Source organism: Sorex araneus, chromosome 1 (genome assembly GCF_027595985.1).
Source record: "Sorex araneus isolate mSorAra2 chromosome 1, mSorAra2.pri, whole genome shotgun sequence".
Classification (NCBI taxonomy): domain Eukaryota; kingdom Metazoa; phylum Chordata; class Mammalia; order Eulipotyphla; family Soricidae; genus Sorex; species Sorex araneus.
The window spans coordinates 338,070,457-338,094,732 of record NC_073302.1 but is presented as its reverse complement, the minus strand read 5'-3'; the positions used below and the strand labels follow the sequence as shown (position 1 = coordinate 338,094,732).

The following is a 24,276-nucleotide window of genomic DNA, read 5'->3' as shown; positions in this document are numbered from 1 at the left end:
CTCAGTGCTTATTCCTGGCCCTGTGCTCAGGGATCACTCCTAGAACAGTCGGCAAGAACATATGTGATGCTGGGGTTCTAACCTGGGTCAGCCACATGCAAGGCAAGCAGCCTATCTGCTGTATTATCACTCCAGTCCTGGACAAAGCAGTTCTTTTAAATATAAAAAGTTTAGTTTTAGGGCAGGAGTGATAATACAGGGAATAAGGTATTTGCCTTGTACAGAGCTGACCTGGTTTGGATTCCCGGTGTCCCATATGGGCCCTACCAGTCTGCCAGGAATGATCCCTGAGTGCAGAGCCAGGAGTAACCCCTGGATACCACAGAGTGTGGCTCAAAAACCAGAAAAAAAAAAAATTTTTTTTTTTTTTTTTTACTTTTCAGGTCACACCCAGTGATGCACAGGGGTTACTCCTGGCTCATGGCTCATGCACTCAGGAATTACTCCTGGCATTGCTTAGGGGACCATATGGGTTGCTGGGCATCGAACCCGGGTCGGCTTCATGCAAGGCAAACGCCCTACCCGCTGTGCTATCGCTCCAGCCCCGAAAAATTGTTTTTAAGCAAGAAAAATTTTAATTTTTTTTGCCACACCCAGAGATGCTTACTCTGTGGTCTGCACTCAGGAATCACTTCTGGCAGGTTCTGGACACCATATGGGACACTGGGGATCAGACCCCACTTGCCGTGTACAAGGCGATTGCCCAACCCGCTGTACTATCTCTGTCCTCCCAAGATTATAGTTAAATTATGCATCCAACCTAATTTTGAGTTCTAACACAGTTTTCAAAAAGAGCTTTAAATTCTTGCTTTAAAGCCAACTGACTTAATATTTTTCACTTGTGAAAAATCCTGCTGTAGGTTCCAAAGAGAGGACAGTGGCTGAGGCACGCCTGGTTGGCTTGTGCACTGTCCGGAGTGATCCTTGCGCACAGAGCCAGCAGGAAGCCCAGAAAACAGCTGGGTGTTCCCGCCCCCGCCCCCAATAAATGCATTAAGAAAAAACATCTTCCTGCTTTATTATAGACTCCTCTAAAAGATATAAGCTCTTTAATGATTGGACACCTTTTAAGGGGACTACCGAAGTTCAAATGTGTGACAAAGACTCTTGTTTTTTTTTCTCTTCCATAGCGAGTATTTCAAGACTCCAGAATTTATACTGTCCTTTGAATCAGAGCTGACGTTATGAGATTATTGCAGTTTATTTTTAATTTTGTGACACTGTGAATTTAGTCAAACACTGTTTTCAAAGCATTAATGCCTGAGGGACTGCTTGAGGATGCCCCTCCCCCCTTCTTTGGTGTGGTCCCCTGGAGCCACCCCAGGTCTCCTACATACAAGCATGTGTTTTGCTGTTAAGCCACACCCTTGGGCCCTGATTCACAATGATCTAGGGATCCAGAGAAGTAAACTTAAGTTTTGTCATAAAAATATTCAGTTTTTGCATTTTAAAGATGTTAATCTTAACATGTGAATTAGAATATTTCAGTTTATAACAATGTGCTATATATATACATATATAATGATGTAAAAAAAGTAAAAATGTCACTAACAAGCATCTGTTATAGGACAAAACTTCTTTCTTTTTATTTATTTTTTTTTGCTTTTTGGGTCATACCTGGCGATGCACAGGGGTTACTCCAGGCTCATGCACTCAGGAATTACTCCTAGCAGTGCTTGGGGGACCATATGGGATGCTGGGAATCGAACCCGGGTGGGCCGTGTGCAAGGCAAACGCCCTACCCTCTGTGGTCTGCACTCAGGAATTACTCCTTGCAGTACTTGGGGGACCATATGGGATGCCAGAGATTTAGCCCTGTCCAGTTCCATGCAAGGCAAATGCCACATCCACCAGTACTATTGTTTTGGCCTGGACACATTTTGTTTTGTTTTGGACTGTAGTGATAGCACAGCAGGTAGGGCGTTTGCCTTACACACAGCCGACCTGGGTTTGATTCCTCCGTCCCTCTTGGAGAGTCCGGCAAGCTGCCGAGAGTATCCCGCCCACACGGCAGAGCCTGGCAAGCTACCTGTGGCATATTTGATATGCCAGAAGCAGTAACAAGTCTCATAGTGGAGACTTTACTGGTGCACGATCGAGCAAATCGATAAACAATGGGACTACAGTGCTTCAGTGCTTTGTTTTGGGGCTGCATCGTGCGGTGCACAGTGCTCAGGGACCATGTAGAGCTTGAACCCAAACTCCTGGCCTACCATCGAAGCATGTGCTCTGGCACTTTGAGTAGTTTCCCCTGTGTGCACTTAAATTTTTTTTCTTTTATTTATACTTTTTCCTCCCTTCTTTCTCTTTTTTTGGGGGGGTGGGGGTGGGGGGCTGGTTTGGGAAACAGCAGTGTGATCTGTCTGTATTCAGGAATCATTCCTGGTGTTCCAGCAGAATGTAGATGATGTTGGGTAGCAAAGCTGGTTGCCCATATACATAGCAAGTGCTTCATCCTTGTACTATCTCTCTGGCCCGTATTTCGTGGTTTAATTAGCTTTATAATTTTCCCCTTAACCCTATCCTCATGCAAGTAGAGCTGGAGAGCTTGGTCCTTATTAGCTCTGTTGATACTTTAGAATCCTCATGTAAATAAATCCTGTGACTTAGGTGGAAATCCTGGGCATTAGGCTAGTTCTGATACCAGCTATTTGAGAGGTGTGGTTAAAAAGTCTAGTATAGTAATATAATGAAATGAAGCTTTATCCTTAAAATGACAAATGTGTGGACTGTATTGCCACATAAAAAAAAAGATGTTAATCATTAAAAAAAAAGTACAAGGAGATTATAATGATGAGATCTTGCCTGTAGCTGGAAAGGTCAGTAGTCTTTTACTGAACATATATTTATAAAATAGCTACTGTATCAATTAAAATTCTGGACAGTCAGTTACTATACTTTGTTTCAAGGAACTTAGATAGTCTTAGTAGGCCTTTAATCTTATACCTGGTTGGTAGTCTCTCCATTACTATACTTTGTTTCAGAGAACTTAAGTTGTTTTCTCAGGCCTTAGGTCTTATTAAATAGCTCCAGTTTTCTCCAAAGGGGCATTTAGAAACAAGTGGCATCGAGAACTCTCTTATTAAATGTAAAGTTAAAAAATATAAGGCTGGGGGCTGGAGCGATAGCAGGTGGGTAGGGCATTTACCTTTGGCTGACCTGGGTTCAATTCCCAGCATCCCATATGGTCCCCCGGGCACTGCCAGGAATATTTCCTGAGTGCAGAGCCAGGAGTAGCCCCTGTGCATTGCTGGGTATGACCCAAAAAGAAAAGAAAAAAAATATATATGTAAGGCTGTAGAATATAGCAGTCGGAATTACTATTTTGTTTTAAGAGGGTTATTAATATATAACGTATTTACCTTGAGAGTGGAATAAAAGTATGTTACTCAAAATAACAGTGCTTTATGACAGTAATTGCAACTGTTTCTTGGTTTTTTCTTTAGTTGAACTATTTTTGGCCTCACCCAGTAGTGCTTAGCCCTTACTCCTGACTCCTAATTCAGGGATCACTTCTGATGGGGCTTGGGGGTCCAAATGGGATTCCAGGGATCAAAACTAGGTTGACCTTGTGCAAGGCAAACACCCTACTTTCTGTGCTATTTTTTAGCTCTGCAACAAAAGTTCCTTTTAAAGAAGTAATTCCAGGATTTGGAACCTGGACTTATGAAAGTACATAAAGGTGGCTATTTGTTTACATAAATGCCAGGAAAGGAAGCAAAGTGACCCTTGACTGAGAGTTCCTTCACATTCGTTTGCTTTGTGATCTGGTAGAATTCTTTTAATTCATTTCCCTATACCACAGTTGCTATTGTGAAACTTATACTTAGTCTTCCTTGAAACTAAGTATATTTAAAGGGATTAGAGGAAGAGGGCAGGGCAGCTAACACCTTTTCCATTCTCTTACTAGGCTTAAGGCTCTTGGGGTCGGAGCAGTAGTACAGAGGGCTGGCATTTACCTTTCATGTGATGGATCGAAGCTAAATCTGGCTTCCCATATGGTCTTCTGAGCACTGCCAGGAGTAATGGGCACTCTCCACTCCTGACTCTATTAAGCCCTGTGTTTCAACTCTTAGTTTTATTTCCAGTATATTGTTTTCTAGTAGTATGATTCTGAGGAATGTGCTTATCCTGTCAAATTCTGATGTAACCAATAGTGTTCTCCACAGAGGTGATTGTGTAAGATTTGGCTTTTCGTAGTGAGCTGTATCTTTTATGTCAGTGTTTTTTAGTGTGGGGAGAAGTCCCTAGATCGTATCTGAAGAATATTTTCAGTTGTCTGATGGTGCTTTTGGCAAATAGTGTGTAAAGATCAGAGGTGCCTCTGAATATTCCACGTGGCATATTATAGGCCACCCTCCCAAGAGTTTTCTGGTTCACAATGTTCCTAGTGTTTGAGAATGAAGCTTTAATGGACTTCCTTTATAATAACATGCTATTTTGGTTCCTTTGAGAAGTGTTACTAATTGAAATGCAAAGATCAGGGGTGGGGCACAACTTGAGAAAAATCTAGGGGAGGTATGAGTAGAAGATAAAGAAAAAAAAACAGCTAGAACTAGAGATAGGAGAGGTATTTTTGGTGTATTTATGAACCATACCTGGAGGTATTCAGTGTCTGCTCCTGGCTCCGTGCTCAGGATCACTCCTGTCCATGTGAGGCAATCTACTGGTGCCCAGGATTGAACCAATGCCAGCTGCATGCAAGGCAGGCGTCTTACCCCCTGTTCTCTCTCTGGACCAAGAGAGGAAATTAAAAAAAATTTTAAAAAAAAATATTTTTATTGAATCACCGTGAGATAGTTACAAGCTTTCATGTTTGGGTTACAATCTCACAATGATCAAACACCCATCCCTCCACCAGGGCACATTCCCCACCACCAATATCCCCGGTATACCCCCCCTTTCCCACCCTCCCCCTGCCTCCATGGCAGACAATATTCCTCATACTCTCTACTTTGGGGCATTATGGCTTGCAACACAGACACTGAGAGGTCATTATGTTTGGTCCATTATCTACTTTGGGCACACATCTCCCATCCCAACTGGTTCCTCCAGCCATCATTTTCTTAGTGACCCTTTCTCTATTCCATCTGCCTTCTCCCCTCCGCTCGTGAAGCCGGCTTCCAGCTATGGGGCAATCCTCCTGGCCCTTGTATCTACTGTCCTTGGGGGTCAGCCTCATGTGATGTTATTCTATACTCCACAAATGAATGCAGTCTTCAAGAGAGGAAATTTTTAGAAGTACAGGCAGGATGGAGTTAGAGAGATATACTGTGGGTAAGATTTACCCATATCCAACGAGGCTTTGATCTCTGGCTTCCCATATAGTTCCCTGAGCCCCACCGAAGAGCCAGGAGTAAGTCCTGGGCACTGCTAGATGTGGCCCCCAAGTCCCTCCATATACATATTTAAGCAAATATATTTAAGAAGGAAGATTTTCATATATCTAGTATATGTTATTTTTGAATAACATAGACAACAAATATGTCTATTTCTCTGATGTTTTGGAGTGCTTATGGCACTCTGAAAGCGATCCTTGGATGTTATTATTTCCCCCTCCGACTGCCCATGGTGTTGTTGCCAATATTGTGATGTTTAACTGTGGTGCTCACATGTTTTACGCTGTGGTGTTTGCAGGGGTCAAACTTTGCTCAGCTTGCGGTGGTGCAGTCTCAGCCTTGTGCTCAATGAGGCTCTCACCCCTTTATTCGGGGTGCTTATACACGTCCTTGCTCGGTGAGCACTCCTAATTGAGTCATGCAAATTGTGGTGTGGTGCTCACACTCAAACTCAGTGGAGGTCCCACTCTAGTGCTTCCTGGGGAGGTCACACTGCTTTTTATGGTACTCAGCACAGCCTGACTGTGGCCAGGATTTGTTTTTGGTCCCAGGGTCACAGAGAGCAGTGCTGCAGGCCCACCTGCAGAGTGCCGGGATCAGGCTCCAGGCCTTGTCATGGGATTTGAGCATGTGATCAGGTGTTTTGTAAGGCCAGTGCGCTAAGTGCTATTGCCTTAGGCCTACATCCTAATGGATTTTTATCATTATTTTTATTTATTTTGTTTTGGGCCACACCCAGCTATGCTCAGGGATCTCTCCTGGCAGGCTTGGGCACCATGTGGGATGTTAGCGCTAAAGTCGATTTTTCTGTCCTATGAAAGATTTGCATACAAAACTCGAAAGAAAGGTGCTTTAAAGGTGGAAGAAAGGAAAGAATGTCTTTTTTATGTTCCCAAAATAAGAAGGATTTCTCTTTTTCCCCTTTTTCTTTCTTTAGGGCACCGCTGTTTACAGTACTGTTGCTGGAAGGTTTCACGTATGCGCATGCCAGCACCCCGCTCTCCTTCATGCTGCTTCCCTTCAGTGTTGGCGCGTGTGTCCTCCCCCGCCCTGCCCACCTCCACCTGCTCTCCCTGCTGGGGTCAGCTTCCTACTGCATTTCTCTGCATTACAAGCAATCTAGTTTTTTTTTTTTTAATTGAATCACCATGTGGAAAGTTACAAAGCTTTCAGGTTTAAGTCTCAGTTATACAATGCTCGAACACCCATCCCTTCACCAGTGCATATATTTCACTACCAAGAATCACAGTATACCTCCCCCCACCCACCACCCCCCCTAGTCCCCCACCCCGCCTGTGTAGCTGATAAATTTCACTTTACTTTCACTTTACTTTGATTACATTCAATATTTCAACAAAAAACTCACTATTATTGTTTGGAGTTTCTCTCCCCAAAGTCGGACCTGCTGAAAAGGAAGCATTTGATAATTTGTTTTCCATTGCTGAGAATGAAGAGATATTGTGGCCCCACGGTTTTGGATTTCTGTATTTTAGTATTTTAATAACTAAGTCCAGAGAAATATCTGCCAGAAATTGCATCATTGCAAGCTTGTACCTCTCTGCTACTTTGTATTCCACATCTGAGTGTAATCTTTCTATGTCTGTCTCTTTCTTTCTGACTCATTTCACTCAACATGATACTTTCCATGTTGATCCACTTATATGCAAATTTTATGACTTCATCTTTTCTGACAGCTGCATAGTATTCCATTATGTAGATGTACCAAAGTTTCTTTAACCAGTCATCTGTTTTTGGGCACTCTGGTTTTTTCCAGATTTTTGCTATTATAAACAGTGCTGCAGTGAACATAGAAATGCAGATGACATTTCTACTATACCTTTTTGCCTCTCCGGGATATATTCCCAGGAGTGGTATTTCTGGGTCAAATGGAAGCTCAATTTCTAATTTTTTGAGAATCGTCCATATTGTTTTTCAAAAGGGCTGAACCAGTCAGCATTCCCACCAGCAGTGAAGGAGAGTCCCTTTCTCCCCACATCCACGCCAACACCAGTTGCTTTTGTTTTTTGGGATGTGGGCTAGTCTCTGTGGTGTGAGATGATATCTCATTGTTGTTTTGATCTGCATCTCCCTGATGATTAGTGATGTTGAACATTTTCTCATGTGCCTCTCAGCCATTCAGATCTCTTCTTTGGGAAAGTTTCTGTTCGTTTTATCACCCCATTTTTTGATCAGGTTGGCAGTTTTCTTCTTGTGGAGTTCAACCAGTGCATTGTATGTCCTTGTTTTCTCAAACTAAGAAACTTCTGCACCTCAAAAGAAACATGACCAAAATACAAAGACAATCTACAGAATGGGAAAGGATATTTATGTAGTACCCATCCGATAAAGCAATCTAGTTTTAATCCTGGCACGCAGCTGCAACTATGTGACCTTACAGAGTCACTGAACCTATTTCAAAATGAAAATTCTTTAAATATCTGCATGTGCATTTGTAGTTCACGGAGGCCATGCTTTTCTATGATGTTTGCTTCTAAGTTGTGATGAAAAATTGGCTAAGTTAGATATTGTTCAGCATTTTTTTTTTCCTGGTGAAGCAAGATAGTTTTAATTGAAACTTATTTGGAAAGATGTGAGGGTAGAGAAAGGGAGTAGTGTGTGTTCGAGAAAGAACACAGGCTTCTCCAGAATGGACAGCAAAGAAACACCGGGACAAGCAAGTGAGATTCATGTTTGAGGAAGAATATGGGCTTAAAGAGCAAGTCCTGTTAAACTTCTTGAGTAACAGTTGTCCAGGCCTATTAATATTTCTATTTTGCCTATAATTTTTTTCTTAAAAATTTTATTTTGAAATAGAATCACAGGAAGTTGCATGTTTATGTACAGGATGATTTACTTTTTTTCTCTTCCTTAAAAAAAATTGTCAGGATAGTTTGCTTTGTTGTTGTTGGACTTTGTTTTGGGGCCACACCTAGTGGTGTTTAGGCCTTACTCCTGTCTCTGTGCTCAGGCATCACTCCTGGTGACACTTTGATGCGAGTTGGCTGTGCTAGGCAGGTCCATCACCCACAATATTATCTCTTCCACCCTAGGATTATTTACTTTTTATCACATAGAAATTTTAATCTGGGTGAGAAAATAGTTATCAAATAACTTGTGGTTAAAGATATTTCTAGGGGGGCCGGAGCGATAGCACAGCGGGTAGGGCGTTTGCCTTGCATGCCGCCGACCCGGGTTAGATCCCCGGCATCCCATATGGTCCTCCAAGCACCGCCAGGAGTAATTCCTGAGTGCAAAGCCAGGAGTAACCCCTGAGCATCGCTGGGTGTGACCCCCCCAAAAAAAAGCAAAAAAAAATATTTCTAGGGTCCAGAGCAGTAGTACTGTGGGTAGGGCGTTTGCCTTGCCTGAGGCCGACCTGAGTTCCATCTGGTTCAATCTCTGGAATCCCATACAGTCTCCTCCCAACCTGCCAGGAATGATTCCTGAATGCAGAGCCAGGAGTGACCCCTGAGCTTTGCACTATGTGGCCAAAAATAAATAAGTAAATAAAAATAAAATTTCCCTACTGGTGATTTGGACTGGACTGGAGCGATAGCACAGTAGGTAGGGCATTTGCCTGGCACACGGCCGACCTGGGTTTGATTCCTTCATCCCTCTTGGAGAGCCCAGATACTGAGAATATCTCATCTGAACATCAGAGCCTGGCAAGCTACCTGTGGTGTAATCTGTATGCCAAAAACAGTGATAGCAAGTCTCACAATGGAGACATTACTGGTGCCTGCTCGAGCAAATCGATGAACAGTGGGATGACAGTGCTACAGTGCTTTGAAACTTATATCTATGAAGACTGTCTCTTGTCCCATTGTTCATTGATTTGCTCAAGTGGGCACCAGTAATGTCTCCATTGAGAGACTTGTTGTTACTGTTTTTGGCATATCGAATATGCCACTGGTAGCTTGCCAGGCTCTGCCGTGCGGGTGGGATACTCTCGGTAGCTTGCCGGGCTCTCTGAGAGGGACAGAGGAATGGGCCGTGTGCAAGGCAAATGCCCTATCCACTGTGCTATCGCTCCAGTCCAAAATAAAACAAACAAAACAAAACAAAACAAAACAAAACAAAATGTGTCCATGAAGACTATGGATTTTTTTTTCTGATGGTTTCTAATTGACAACTTCAAATTTCTTAATGATACTTTATCACAGTATGTCATAAATATATTTGAATCAGCTAATGGTTACTTAAAAAAAAAGAAATTATTTTTGGTTTTGGATCACATCTGTGGTAGTCAGGGCTTCTGTCCTGGTCCTGTGCTCAGGAATCACCTGCTCCTGGTGGTGCTCAGGGGACTGAACTCAGTTGGGTCTGTAGTGTGCGAAATAAGAATTTTACCTATTGTACTCTCTCTAGTCCTTGCTTTTTTTAATGTTTAAAAAAAATTTGAAAAAAAATTTATTTGGCTCTTGGGCCACACCCAGTACCGCTCTGAGCTTATTCCTGGCTCTGTGCTCAGTAATCATTGCTGGTGGGGTTTGGGGGGACCATATGTGGTGCTAGGGATTGAACCCAGGTCTGCCTCCTGCAAGACAGGAGTCTGCCTCACTCTGGCTCCGCATTCGGGAATCACTCCTGGCAGTTTTGGGGAAGACTGGATGGGATTCCAGAGATTGAACCAGATGGAACCCAGGTTGGCCTATCTCTTTGGCCCTACTCTTTTTTTTTTTTTTAATTTAAAACCATAATTTCTAAACTTGAAGGTGGTTCATTGACGAGGGAGCCGGCCCTGTCAGCGTGGGGTCACACGCTTGCTCCCTGGTTCTGCCCATTGGGGTGAACATTCCTGGCAGCGCTGCTGCCTAGGATCCCTTCTGTGTGCACTGCAGCTAGGTATGTCAATGCACCATGCTAAAGGGGTGCAGCTTGGACTAGCACCGCAACTAAAAAGATGCTTGAGTATTGCTACCTGATGCGCAGCCTCTAGAGCATAAATAAAAGCACATGTGGCACAGCCAAACGTGTGTGACCCCTGGTCATCTCAAGAACTGTGTCAATGGAGGGAAGGAAACGGGGGAAATAATAACAAACACACTTCCCTTGCACATATCAAATAATGTAGGGGCTGCAAAGTACATATTCATTATAAAAACAAATTCAGAGGACCAGGAGGGCGAGCTCAGTAGACCGAGTGAATGCTTTGCCTGCTGGAGGCCTGAGTTTGATCCCCGAATCATATGGTCCCCCTGTGAGTAGCTCCTGAGCACTGTCAGCTTATGACCCCACCAAAAACCAAGCCAAAGTAAACAGAAAACAAGTTCAGGCTTGAGAAGATAAGTCAAAGTAGTGTGCAAGCTTTGCATGCAGGAGGCCTGGGTTCAATCCTGGCACTGCATCGTCCTCAGTCACTGCTTGAAGTGACCCTGAGTAACAATCCATGCTGAGAGTTGCCCCTGAGTAACACTGAGTATGGCCCCTGAACCTAAAGAGAACAAAACCCCATAAATCCAAACTATATATATGAAATGAAAAACAATGGACACGAAGGAAACAAAGTACAAGTTTCATTACTTGCTAATTCTATTCCATCATAGTAACTAAACAAGTTTGGCACATTTATGTATAATATTTCTGTTTATTTGTCACATTTTATAGTGTTATATATAATACAATTATTATTTAATGTGGAGTTGTATAGACGTAAAAGTTTTCCCTCTCCAGTTCCCATAGCTAACTGAAGACTATTATAGAAAATTTTAGACTAGAGAAATAAACTGTTTGTAAATTACCTTAGTTTTGTATTTTTGATTTTGTTTTTGTGATCACACCCAGTGGTCCTGACCCAACTCCTGACTTCGCGCTCAGAGGTCACTCTCGTGGTGCTTGGGGCCATGTGGAAATGCCGGGGATTGAACGGGATGACTTGCATGCAAGGCAAGCATCTTAATCTGTGTACTGTGTCTCTGTCCGCCTTTCCACATTTTAATTTATTTTTATTTTAATGATTTAAAATTTTTTAAAATTAATTTATTTTTTAATTAGTGAATCACCGTGAGGGTACAGTTACAGATTTATACATTTTCGTGCTCGTGTTTCCCTCATACAATGTTCGATAACCCATCCCTTCACCAGTGCCCATTCTCCACCACCAATAAACCCAGCATCCCTCCCACCCCTCAATCCCATCTCCCTCCACCCCACCCTGCCTTTGTGGCAGGGTACTCCCTTTTGTTCTCTCTCTCCAATTGGGTGTAGTGGTTTGCAACAGGGGTGTTGAGTGGCCATTGTGTTAAGTCTCTAGTCTACTTTCAGCACACATCACCCTTTCCCTGAGTGGCCTCCAACCACATTTTACGTGGTGTTCCCTTCTCTATCTGAGCTGCCTTTTCCCCAGAATGTGAGGCCGGCTTCTAAGCCATGGAGTTAACCACCTGGTACTTATTCTACTATTCTTGGTTGTTAGTCTCCTACTCTGTTATTTTATATTCCACAGATGGGTGCAATCTTTCTATGTCTGTCTCTCTCTGACTCATTTCACTTAGCATGATACTTTCCATGTTGATCCACTTATATGCAAAGTTCATGACTTCATTTTTTCTAACAGCTGCATAGTATTCCATTGTATAGATGTAACAAAGTTTCTTTAACCAGTCATCTGTTCTAGGGCACTGGGTTTTTTCCAGATTCTGGCTATTGTAAACAGTGCTGCGATGAACATATAAGTGCAGATATCATTTTGACTATACTCTTTGCTTCTCTGGGATATATTCCCAGCAGTGGTATTGCTGGATCAAATGGGAGCTCAATTTCTAATTTTTTGAGAATTATCCATATTGTTTTCCAAAAGGGCTGAACCAGTCGGCATTCCCATCAGCAGTGTAGAAGGGTCCCTTTCTCCCCACATCCTCTCCAACAGTGGTTGCTTTTGTTCTTTTGGATGTCTTTCCACATTTTTTTTTATTAGTTTATTTTTAATTAGAGAGTCATCGTGAGGGTACAGTTACTGATCCATACATCTTTGTGCTCATGTTTCCCCCATACAAAGTTCGATAACCCATCCCTTCACCAGTGCCCATTCTCCACCACCAGTAAACCCAATATCCCTCCCCCCCCCCAGTCCCGTCTCCCCCCACCCCACCCTGCCACTATGGCAGGGAATTCCCCTTTGTTCTCTCTCTCTGATTAGGTGTTGTGGCTTGCAATAAAGGTGTTGAGTGGCCATTGTGTTCAGTCTCTAGTCTGTATTCGGCCTGCATCACCCTTCCCCGACATGACCTCCAACCATATCAAAATAACTTTTTAAGGTTGTGCCGGTGCTGGCTCTCTGAGGTTACAAGGGCTGGCTCTCTGAGGTTACTCAGGTGCTGGCTCTCGGAGGTTACTCAGGTGCTGGCTCTCGGAGGTTGCACAGGTGCTGGCTCTCTGAGGTTACTCAGGTGCTGGATCTCTGAGGTTACACAGGTGCTGGCTCTCTGAGAGAAAAGGTCGCGCGGCCGCACTAGCAGCCGCGCGGCTCGGATCTGTCCCAGTCCCGAATCCTGGAGCCGTGTTAGTTGCTGCTCAGTGTCGCCGGGGTTCCATCCGGAGAAGGTGTGCAGGCGGCACCTCCTCCCTCCGGCCCCCCGTTGCTGCTGGCCCCGATTCGGGTCCGGAGCATTGTCCGGGCCGCGTTGCTCACCAGAATGCCTGCCGCTTCTCTGTGGATTGTCTGTCTTTCCACATTTTTAATAGAAGTACTTATGTGTCTCCTACCACAGATATATTCTGCATTTTATTTTTTGAATTTTGGGCCACACCTGTCAGTGCTCAGGAGTTACTCTGAGTGGCTCTGTGCTCAGGGATCACTCCTGGTGGATCTGGGGATCATATGTGTGCCCTACCCATTGTCATATCTCTCCTACCACTGTTTTCATACAAGTGTAAGACATTTAATTTTGTTCTGAATATTCAAAATGAATCTTGAAGACAGAAATTTTAAAGGAGAATCATACCCACTCAGTAGTAATTTCCCCAAATGTCAAATATCTGAAGTGTTAAATTTTTCCTGATTGTCAGAATTTTTTCCCATTTTATTTTATTTATTTACCTGATTTATTTGAATCAGAAGCCAAACATGTCCATATGTTCCATTTGGTTATAAGACTATTTAAACTTATGAAAGTTCCCTTTTATCTCTCTTCAAGACATTTTTGGAAGAAATTTCATGTAGTGAATTTGTTTCCTTTATTATTGTTCCACTGAAGGGTAAGACCCTGTTTGGCAGCTTTCTCTTTGTATGTTCTGTTCTCAGAATACTTTGTATTGAGTGGAGTTTTCATATATAGAGGTGGAGGTTTTTCATTTATAGAACTTAGATGGTAACTACTTCAAGTTCACTGCAAAAATTGACATGCTATTGTCATGTATGAGATTGTGTCAGAGATACTGATACTGAATTGGGTACCAATGCAGGTGAATCTTAACAGATGGGTTTACCATGGACAAATTTGATTATACTCAATTTTGCTCAAGTGATGACTTTAGAATCATACCTCACTTGTTATGTTTCCACTGTTGATACCCAAAGCAAAGGAAATGAAAGAAAAATTTAAAGAGGGACTTTATCAAACTAAAAAGCTTTTTGCTCAGCAAACCATCAACAAAATAAAGACTTACTTAGTGAGAGAAAATATTTGCTTATCACAATATATTAAAGAGTAATACCCCAAATATATAAAGGACTCATACAATTAGAAAAAATGTCTGATCAAAATATGGTAAAGAGAGTAAAGGAGACAGTTTGGAGTACTAGTGTGTATGCCTTGGTGGCAAGAGACCTGTGTTCGAGTCCTAGAACCACATGGACTGCTGAGCACCACCAGGAGTAGCCCCAGAACTGAGCTGGAGTAGCTGTGAGCACCAGCAGGGGCAGCCCAAAAACCAAAAAAAAAAAAAAATCACAATAAACCAACAAACTAAATTCTAAACTAGACTAAAACATGGGCAGAGGATACTATGACCTAAACGTTTTGTCTTTATGATAGATTGATGACAGTTGTGAAGTGGACCAAGTAGCTAGCATGGGGTGGGGGTGGGGTGGGTTCAGGGTGCCGTGCTTTGAATGCACATGGTTTGTGTTTGATTCCCCATGCGTGTCTTCTACACCCCGATGAGCAGCATCTGTGTAGCCTCAGGCTTCTGAGAAGCCGGTGGGGGGGGGGCAGGATTCTGGGGGGCCCTCGAACACTGCCAGGGCCTGCTTGGGGTTGCTGGTGTTCCAGCCCAGGAGTCGAAGCAGTAAGTAGGTAACAATAACAAAAGGGAAGGCAGTGGAGTGAAACAAATCTTAAAGAAAAAAAGGCTAAACCCATAATGATGTGGCTAACAATGACACTTGGAAATGGGGGTAAATGCCTGGGAGCGTCTCAGCCACCAAAGTAGTTGGTGAGCAAAGCAGGTTCCATGTTCACAAGCGTGTCCCCAAACCTTCTTCCCGCACCCCAGGTTTGGTTTTGGGAGTTTGGTTCTATTTGGGGCTTTTTCATGTTATAATCTGCATCTGTATTTATATATTATTTGTTTCGCTTTCAAGTGTATCATGGCAAATGTACAGATTTTTTTCTTTTTGTTAGTAATGTGTTAGGATTTGTAAAAAAAGAAAACCAGAAAACAAAGGACTCTTTTGTTCTCTGAATAAATGAAAGTTAACTCAGTTTCAAAAATAAAAGGCTAGAGTTTAAAGTTGAATGTGATTGCTCTATCTATCCTTTTGGATAATACTGTTTCTTAAAAGGAGATGTATTTTTTTTTCTTTTTCGGTCACACCCGGTGATGCACAGGGGTCACTCCTGGCTCTGCACTCAGGAATCACCCCTGGCGGTGCTCAGGAGACTATCATATGGGATGCTGGGATTCGAACCCGGGTCAGTCGCATGCAAGGCAAACACCCTACCTGCTGTGCTATCACTCCAGCCCCAGGAAATATATTTTGTTACTTTAATATATTGCTATTTCCATGTAAAATTATATATACAAATAATACATAACTATGTGATATAGCGCAGTGGGTAGGGTGTTCGCCTTGCATGAGGCTGACCTGGTTTCGATTGCTCCGCCCCTCTCGGAGAGCCCGGCAAGCTACCAAGAGTATCCTGCCCACACGGCAGAACCTGGCAAGCTTCCCGTATTCAATATGCCAAAAACAGTAATGACAAGTCTCACCCTGGAGACATTAATGGTGCCCACTCGAACAAATTGGTGAGCAATGGGATGACAGTGACAGTGATTAACATATAAATATATATAATATTAATATAATATATAGTATATATGTGGGTTTTGGGGCCATACCCAGCTATGCTCAGGGCTCACCCCTGATTCTGTGCTTAGGGATCACTCCTAAGGGCTCTTGGGGGACCAGATGTGGTGCCGGGGATCCAACTGGCTGCACTATCTCTCTGGCACTTATAAAATATATTTTTTTAATATGGGAATGTGGGGACTAGAGTGATAACACAGGGTGTACAGTACCTGACTTTCATGTAGCTGATTGGATTTAGTCCTTGGAATTCTACTTGTCCCTGAGCACTGCCCACCAGGAGAGACCCCGGAGTACAGAGCAGGAATCTGCCCTGAGCACTGCAGGGTGTGGCCCTCAGACTGTATGTGTGTGTGTTAGAATGGGGGTGATTTGTTCAACAATGACCATTCAATAATGATGTGACCATTCATCTTTTGATTTCCATTATAATTTGGTACTGTGTAGCTCCTCAGGTTCATTCTCTCTGTATGTCACTCCCTTTTCTTTAGACTTTCAACAGAACTTACATCTCTCTTCTTATGAAGTTATAACTCCTCGGAGATTAACGAGAGACCGAAGAGAAGCTCCTAAGCCATATTCAAAACAAGTAAGTTATCTTTCTTCCTTTTTTTGGGGGGGGGTTATATCTCTATGACTTATTTATTTAATGACAGTAAGTAATTGGATCCTTTTGCCCATTTTGCTCATCAGCCACTCGGGGCACTTTGGGGCAGCCACTGATCTATTCTCTGAATCCATGAGCTTGTTTTTGTTTTTGCTCTTCTTGGATTCGCATCCAAGTGAGATCATACAGCATTTGTCTTTGTCTGACTTATTTCACTTAGCATAATGCCCTCAAGTTCTATTCATGTTGTCTTGAATGGCACCATTTTCTACTTTCCCTTATTACTTTTTCATTTGTTTGTTTTGGGGCCACACCTGACAGTGCTTAGGGCTTACTTGGCTCTCAGTGGTCTCTCCTCGTGGTGCTCAGGGCACCACCCAGTGTTGGGGGCTGCACATGGGCCTCCTCCATGCAGAGCATATAACCAGCCCCTTGAGCTATATGTCTGTCTCATTATTTGTATATGAAATGCAGCATATTTTATGTGTGTTGATTTTGTAGCCTGATATTTTGCTGTCTTTGTTTAAAGTTTCTCCAGAGGTTTTTTTTTTGGGGGGGGGGGTTTAAGTCTTGAGGGTCTTCATGTATCTTACCCAGGTTTAGATGGCATGCACAATGGCCTGGGGTTCACAGTTGCTGATGTCTTACAATTGATGTGACAATATTGACTGGAGATTGTAGTCATATGTAACATTTACAGCTGTTCGGTAATGATCTTTGTAGTTATAGAAGATTTTACATTTGCCAGATCCAGTTTAGGAGTGGCTGTTTTTATCTCCTAGCTGTCTCCTCTCTGCTGCTGCCTCTGGGATGACAATATTTCTATTTTTTTCTTTTTCCTTTTGCAATGACTGCTCCTATCTGTGCCCTGGGGACACCACAACCACACCTACACCCACTTTGTGCTTGGTTGCCATTTCCTGGTCTTTTTCTGACATGTTGGTCATAGGCACAAAACTCAGCTTTTTTAGATCATAAATTGTTTGGCATGCTCCAGTGTAGGTTGGAGATTAAATCTGATGTTGAAGATTTAAGTTTGGGGAGCTTTCTCTGATTATGAGCTGGCTGTGGCTACAAGTCTGTCAGGTTGCATGACATCTCAAACCTGAAAGGTGGGGCCAAAACTGTGTTCTAGCAGAGCAGGGCCCCCGCTGAGACCCCTGGTTGGGGGGAAGCTGTGTCTGTGACAGTGCTGGCAGGGCTCACCTTGGGAATGACTGTTCCCAGCCTCCACCAGATATGTGTGGCAGCTCTTACTCGATTTAATAAGTCCCGAGACTCGCTGATTCCTGAGTTCCCATACAAAACTGAATTCTGAGAGAAGCCTAAATGGTTAGATCTCAGCATGAACCTGGCAGTTAGACTGCAAGCCTGTTCTTCTGGGCCCGGCTCACCGAGGGAGTAACTGCTGCCTGCTCACACTGGCTTTGTCGTCCCACTGCGTTGCACCTGAGGATTGATAGAAAACTGATGTGTTTTACTGAGTTCCTTATGTTCGGCACCCTCTTATGGTTGGTCTGTCTGTCCATGGCCAGTCTGTTGGACCTTCTGGCTTCTACTCTCTTTCAGATTCCACTTCTCCCCTCTCTTATCCAGAAGACCCCCTCCATAGCTCTAGACTTGTCTGCAGTTATTTGTTCTACAAACAGGAATCTCTCTCCTCGATGATGGCTGTTTTCTCCAGCGAATGATCTCTGTGAATCCCTTGTGGGATGCTGTGCTTCATTTAGATTTTATGCATTCTTCGTGTTGATGCCACAGGAACTCTCACATTAGTGAGGTTCACAGGAGCCTCCTTGATTCTGTCACTGTCATCCTGTTGCTCATTGATTTGTTTGAGCGGGCACCAGTAACGTCTCTCATTGAGAGACTTATTGTTACTGTTTTTGGCATATCCAATGTGCCACGGGTAGCTTGCCAGGCTCTGCCACGGGGATCGATACTCGGAGAGCTTGCTGGGCTCTCCGAGAGGGGTGGAGGAATTGAACACGAGTTGGCCACGTGAAAGGCAAACACCCTAACGCTGTGCTATAGCTCCAGCCCTTGCGTTTCTTTTTTTTTTTTAAAAAAGACTAAACATTGGACTGGAGTGATATTACAGTGGGTACTGTACTATCCCCTGCCTGTGCCGACCTGGGATCCATAACCAGCACCACAGATGGTCCTGAGCCCTGCCAGGACGATTCCTGAGTGCAGAACCAGGAGTGAGACTTAAACTCTGCAGGGTGTTGTGTGCTCTTTCCCCCAACAAATAAGGAAAAAACAATTAAACATGAATTTGAAACATACTAGAATGAATAGGACTGGAGCGATAGCACAGCGGTTAGGTGTTCGCTTTTCACGCGGCCGACCCGAATTCGATTCCTCTGCCCCTCTCGGAGAGCCCGGCAAGCTACCGAGAGTATCGAGCCCGCGAGGCAGAGCCTGGCAAGCTACCCATGCATATTGGTTATGCCAAAAACAGTAACAATAAGTCTCTCAATGAGAGACGTTACTGGTTTCCGCTCGAACAAATCGATGAGTAATGGGATGACAGTGACAGTGACAGTGACTAGAACGAATAATAGACTTTATGAGAGAAAGTTGCTGTTTCATAAATTTCTGACTCTTAAGCAGTGATGATTCTAGTGATCTTGTTAATAATGATAACAATAAACCTCTTAACTTGTGATCTTAGAATACTTCTACTTTACCTTCATTGATGTTGAAGAATGTTATATGCATATAGTTCATATTCATATCTGGGAATACTTACTCAAATGTGAATTTTATCTCCACATCAGAAGTAATATATTGTTGTTGTATATGGGATAACAAGTGCACAAAATTAATTTTTATACTACTACTTAAAAGTTATATTATTTCTATAAGGATCAGAGATAATCTGTTTTGGAGTTTGTTTTTATTTTGCAAACTTTCCAACTTTATAGAAGTATACAGTATTTTAACTTAACAGTAACATAAATTGAAGGATAGCATTTAGCTTATTACTTTTGAATTGCTGATATTTCCATAAATGTAAGAGTTCTTGCACATGGTTTAGGGACTAAACATTATAAAGAAGTAATGGAGTTTAGAACCAGAAGTGGTTTTATTTTTTTAAAATTTATTTAGGTTTTTGGGGCTGGAGCAATAGCACAGCGGGTAGGGCATTTGCCTTGCACGAGGCCGACCCGGGTTCGATTCCCAGCATCCCATATGGTCCTCTGAGCACCGCCAAGAGTGATTCTTGAGTGCAGAGCCAGGAGTAACCCCTGTGCATTGCCAGGTGTGACCCAAAAAGCAAAAAAAAAAAAAAAAAAAATTACTTAGGTTTTTGCTAGAATGACTCACAAAATTCAGGAAACCTAGAATGACTAGACTGCTGATTTATTATGAAATACCACTATGTTGGACTAGCTATATGGAAGGGATCCAGAGGGCGATGTGTGAAAAATGGCATGGAACTCCCCTGTGTGTGCTATTTCCCTGGCATCCTAATTGGCTCATCAATCTGGATGCTCTCTGAACCTCAAACTGTTGTAGGCATGGTTAATCAAATCATTGGCTATTGCAGGTTGATTTAGTCTTCAGCCCATATTCCCCCTCTGGTTGTAGTGGGTTAATTGAGGGGTGGTGTAGGACTGTAAATTCCAACCCTTTCATCATAAGATTAGTTCTCCTATCAACAAGCCACCTGAGTTGTTTCTAACTCGTTCCCTTAATAAGAACACTTTCATCATTCTCAATATTTGAAAAAATTCAAGAGTCAGGAACTGTAGAGGAAGACCAGAGACATAAAAGAAATGTAGTTCGTCATCATCAACAACCATAGTGTCACTGTAGTCAGGAACTGGGAGGAACACCAGAAACATAAAAAAGGAAATTTGTATAGATGTTTTACTTAGAGTAATGACAGTCGTCTGCACTCAGGGATCAGTCCTGCTGGCGGTCAGGGAACTGCTGGGTGTGTAAAAATAAAAAAGAAAAGATAGGGCGAGGGAAGGGACGGAGGCCAAACTGGTTGCTCGATCGGTTTATTTCATGTCCATCTCCATTCTCCTCTGATTCTCCTCCTGCTTCTTTCTCCCCCATCCTACTTCATTTTCTCTCTCTCTCTCTCTCTCTCTCTCTCTCTCTCTCTCTCTCTCTCTCTGTCTCTGTCTCTGTCTCTGTCTCTCTGTCTCTCTCTCTCTCTCTCTCTCTCTCTCTCTCTCTCTCTCTCCTCTCAACCGGCTCTCGGTCTCTCTCTCGATCTGTGGATCTGGCCCCCCAACCCACTCTTACAGCCTAGTTAAATCTCCACAGCAAGAGGGGGTTGGGGCATACACATAGGTGTGGTCAGCAATAGGGTAAGGTTCTTTTCCCTCAGGGGATGCTTCTCCTAGGACTTAATTCTCTTTCAGCAGAGGGTCCACCCAAGGGCAGAATCCCATGAATGTGTTTCTCTTCTCCTCAGCCAGCAAACATATAAGAATTAATAATATTAATCATTTTGTATGGACACAATAAGAGATGCATTAAAAGCTTATAGAATTGCTCTCCTGGGGCCATCTCAATCTCAGACTATAGTGCTCAGGTCAGAACAGTCTTTCCTATCCCTAGCAGGGTCCCAGTCTCATAATTACTATTGGATCATGACAGCATTTGTCTATGACCAAGCTCTTAACTTATAGTTAAGAATTAGGCAGTTTGGCCAGGCCCATCTTGATGCCAGGGTAGCACACAACTCACTGCTTGCCCTGGATCCTTCCTGTCCCACGTCGGGGACCCTACTTTGGGGTGCTAGGAACTGAGGGCAACTGAGGCTTAAGTGGAGAAAGCAGATGCCCGGGAGGGAATAATATTTGAGGCCAATTAAGTCCCAAGTTACAAAAACATAATATTGTCTTCTTGTGTCTATACAAAAAGGACATAGCTTTAAAGTAAATTATTCAAAAGGCATAAAGAGGAGAGAAAGGCAATGTTATAATATTCAGTGTCCTAGGAAGTTCTGACCTTACCAATTAACAGAGTTTGATTAAGGGAAGAGCAGATAAACTGGTAGAAATGGTTACAGATAAACAAAGGAATGGGAGTGACTCGGGAGCACTTTGATGGGTGTGACTGATAAACCTAAGCTCCTAGTGGCAAGGGGGAAAGGACAAACCAATGAAATCCAACAGCTGGGGATGCTGGGGATAGAACTTGGATTGGCTGCATGCAAGTTACGATGGCTCCGGACAACCATAAGCTTTTAAGGAGAATGCTAGGATCTAGAACTTGATCCCTCCTTAAAGAAAGTCAGATGTTGATGTTCCTTGAAGAGAGGGTGGCACTATTTCTTGGCAGAATGTTAATCTAAAAAAATTAGGGAAAATAGGGGACACCTTTCATAATATTATTTGTTGGGTCCTTGCCTTTCTTTTTTACCAGAGTTAAGGCAAAATTGAACCTGCTAGTTCTAGACATTAAGCTCTTCTGACTAGTAAATGGTGAGTTTTTCTCGGAAGATGTTTCAGGTTTTTGTTTGTTTGTTTCTGCTTTATGGGTCATATCTGACAATATTCAGGGGTTACTCCTGTCTCTGCACTCAGAACAGAGTGCATCATAAACAACAATCATAGTATTGTTACTCCTGCCTGTTTTGGGGGACCATATGAGATGCCAGGAATTGAATATAGGTGGGCCACATGCAAGGTAAGTGGGTGCAAGCCCTACCCACTGTAATATTGCTCTGGTTCCCTGGGAAGATGTTTCAGAATGCTTGAGGTAGAGAAGAAGATTCCATGAATTTTAGGGTATACGGAATATTACCTTTTTTATTTCATTGTTATTATTATTTTGCTTTTTGGGTCATACCCGGCGGTGCTTCGGGGTTACCTCTGGTTCTGTACTTAGGAATCACTCCTGGCAGTGCTCAGGGGACCATATGTGATGCCGGGGATTGAACCCATGTCAGCCGAGTGCAAGGCAAATGCCCTACCCACTGTACTATCACTCCAGCCCTATTACCTTATTTAATACTTTGATTTGGAGATGTAATCAGTGGTAAAAACAAAACAAAGCACCCCTAATTGATGTACCACTGATTAAGAAGGAAGGTCTTACAGTTTTATTATTCCTTATACAATGTATTTTGATTTCTAGTGAGGGGAAACAAGTATGATTTAGAAGTGATGAAATGTGATATGCTGTGTGAAGATATAAAAATTATAGAAGAATTTGACTTCTTTTTAACTTTCAGTTATCTAGAAACCAAGGATTCGTTTCATGTGAGCAAAGAAAAAAGTACTATAGATAAAACATGGAAGAAAATACAGGATAAATCTAAAATCTAGTTGAATTATAAATGAATTTAACAATTTTCATTATTTAAGAGCAGATATAAAGTTTTCCTATAAAATGAAATTGAGCTCCCATATAACACAGAAATGCCACTTCTGGAAATCTTCCCTGGGGACCCAAAAACACATAACAGGAATGCCATCTGCACTTCTATGTTCATTGCAGCACTATTCACAGTAACCAGAATCTGGAAACAACCTGAGTAGTGGAGAACGGAGGACTGGATAAAGAAACTATGGCACATCTACACAATGGAATACTATACAGCTGTTAGGAAAAATGAAGTCATGAAATTTGCTTATAAATGGATGGACATGGAGGGTATCATACTGAGCGAAATGAGTCAGAGGAGAGGAACAGACATGGAAGGACTGCACTCACTTGTGGGGCATTAAAAAAAAACAAACACATAGTATGAGGCTGAGACCCAAGGACAGTAGAAACACAGGCCAGGAGGATTGGCCCATGGTTGGAAGCTGCCTTAGGTGTTGGGGGAGAAGGCAGTTGGGATAGAGAAGGGACTGGATAAGAACTGTGTGCTAAAATTAGGTAAAAGAACAAATGTGATTAACCTCTTAGTATCTGCAGGGCAAACCATAGAGGCAAGCTCAGGGTAGGGGTTGGGGGAGGGAAACTGGGGTCATTAGTAGTGGAAAATGTACACTGATGGAGGGATGGATGTTGGAACATTGTCTGACTGAAACCCTAGCATGAACAGCTTTGTACCAATGTATCTCAGGTGTCTCAATTAAAAAAATTCACTAATAAACTTTTAATTCAGTGTAGAAATTCTATTTTCTTGCAAATATCAGATGGTGAAAAATAATTTATAAGGTGGTGTTTTATTGTGCTTTTCTCCTTTTCTCTGCAGGTATCTTATGTCATTCCAGTAGAAGGAAAAGAACATATTGTTCATTTGGAAAGGAACAAGTAAGAAATTTCATTTACTTTGATTTTTTCAGTAATTTTTCTCCAATCGTATATTGTTTATTTTTAAATGACTAGTTAGTATAGTAGGTAGATAGAAAATGAAAATAAGGAGTAGAAGTGTGGAAAAGCCATGATATTTTGTATTACCAGTGACAGTGGAGCTGGGGAAAATACATTTGAATAAAAAGTTGTATTTAAGGTGAAAATTTTATAACTGAGCAGGGATAAAGTAGTCTTTAGTAGTTTTATCAGTTTGCTAAAGCTGCCACCACAAAATACCACAAAGTACCACAACAGAAACGCAAATGACTTAACAGAAATTAATTTTCTTACTGTTCTAAGATCAGGTGCGTGTGGGTGGGAGTCCAGTGGGGAGCCCTTCTCCAGGGCTTCTTGTTTGTGCATGCGGGGTAGGGCGGGGGTGGGGGAGGTTTGAGGTCGCTCTGTCTGTTTCCCTGATGACGTTAGTCCTGTATACTCAGTTCCTCACCCCTGTGACCTCATTTCATTATAAATATATCTTTTGTAGTCCCTTATCTGTTATAGTCACACTAGTATTGTGTGTGTGTGTGTGTGTGTGTGTGTGTGAGAGAGAGAGAGAGAGAGAGAGAGAGAGAGAGAGAGAGAGAATGAGAGAATGCTCGGTGTCTGTGCAGTGCCTGGAATTTAACTAGTCCTGCATGCACTCCGGTTGTGAACTATCTCTCCAGCCCTCAACATCTAAATTTTGGGTGTCGGGGAGAAAGAGACAGAGATCCATTTTGTGACAGTGCTCTTCTCTTCTCCCCGTTTAAACCCTCCTTTATTTTGGCATGTTAGAACCTGATTCAGTAATCTCTGCTCTC

General features: G+C 42.7%; 1 protein-coding gene across 1 annotated transcript in view; it reads left to right on the top strand.

The window, feature by feature from the left end:
• The window catches only part of ADAM9 (ADAM metallopeptidase domain 9), a 121,087-nt gene that overhangs the window by 4,001 nt on the left and 92,810 nt on the right, over positions 1-24,276 (top strand). The window contains exons 2-3 of the mRNA XM_055124476.1: positions 16,080-16,177; positions 23,373-23,431. Coding sequence (XP_054980451.1) covers positions 16,080-16,177; positions 23,373-23,431 — 157 coding nt within the window. The remainder of the gene's footprint in view (positions 1-16,079; positions 16,178-23,372; positions 23,432-24,276) is intronic.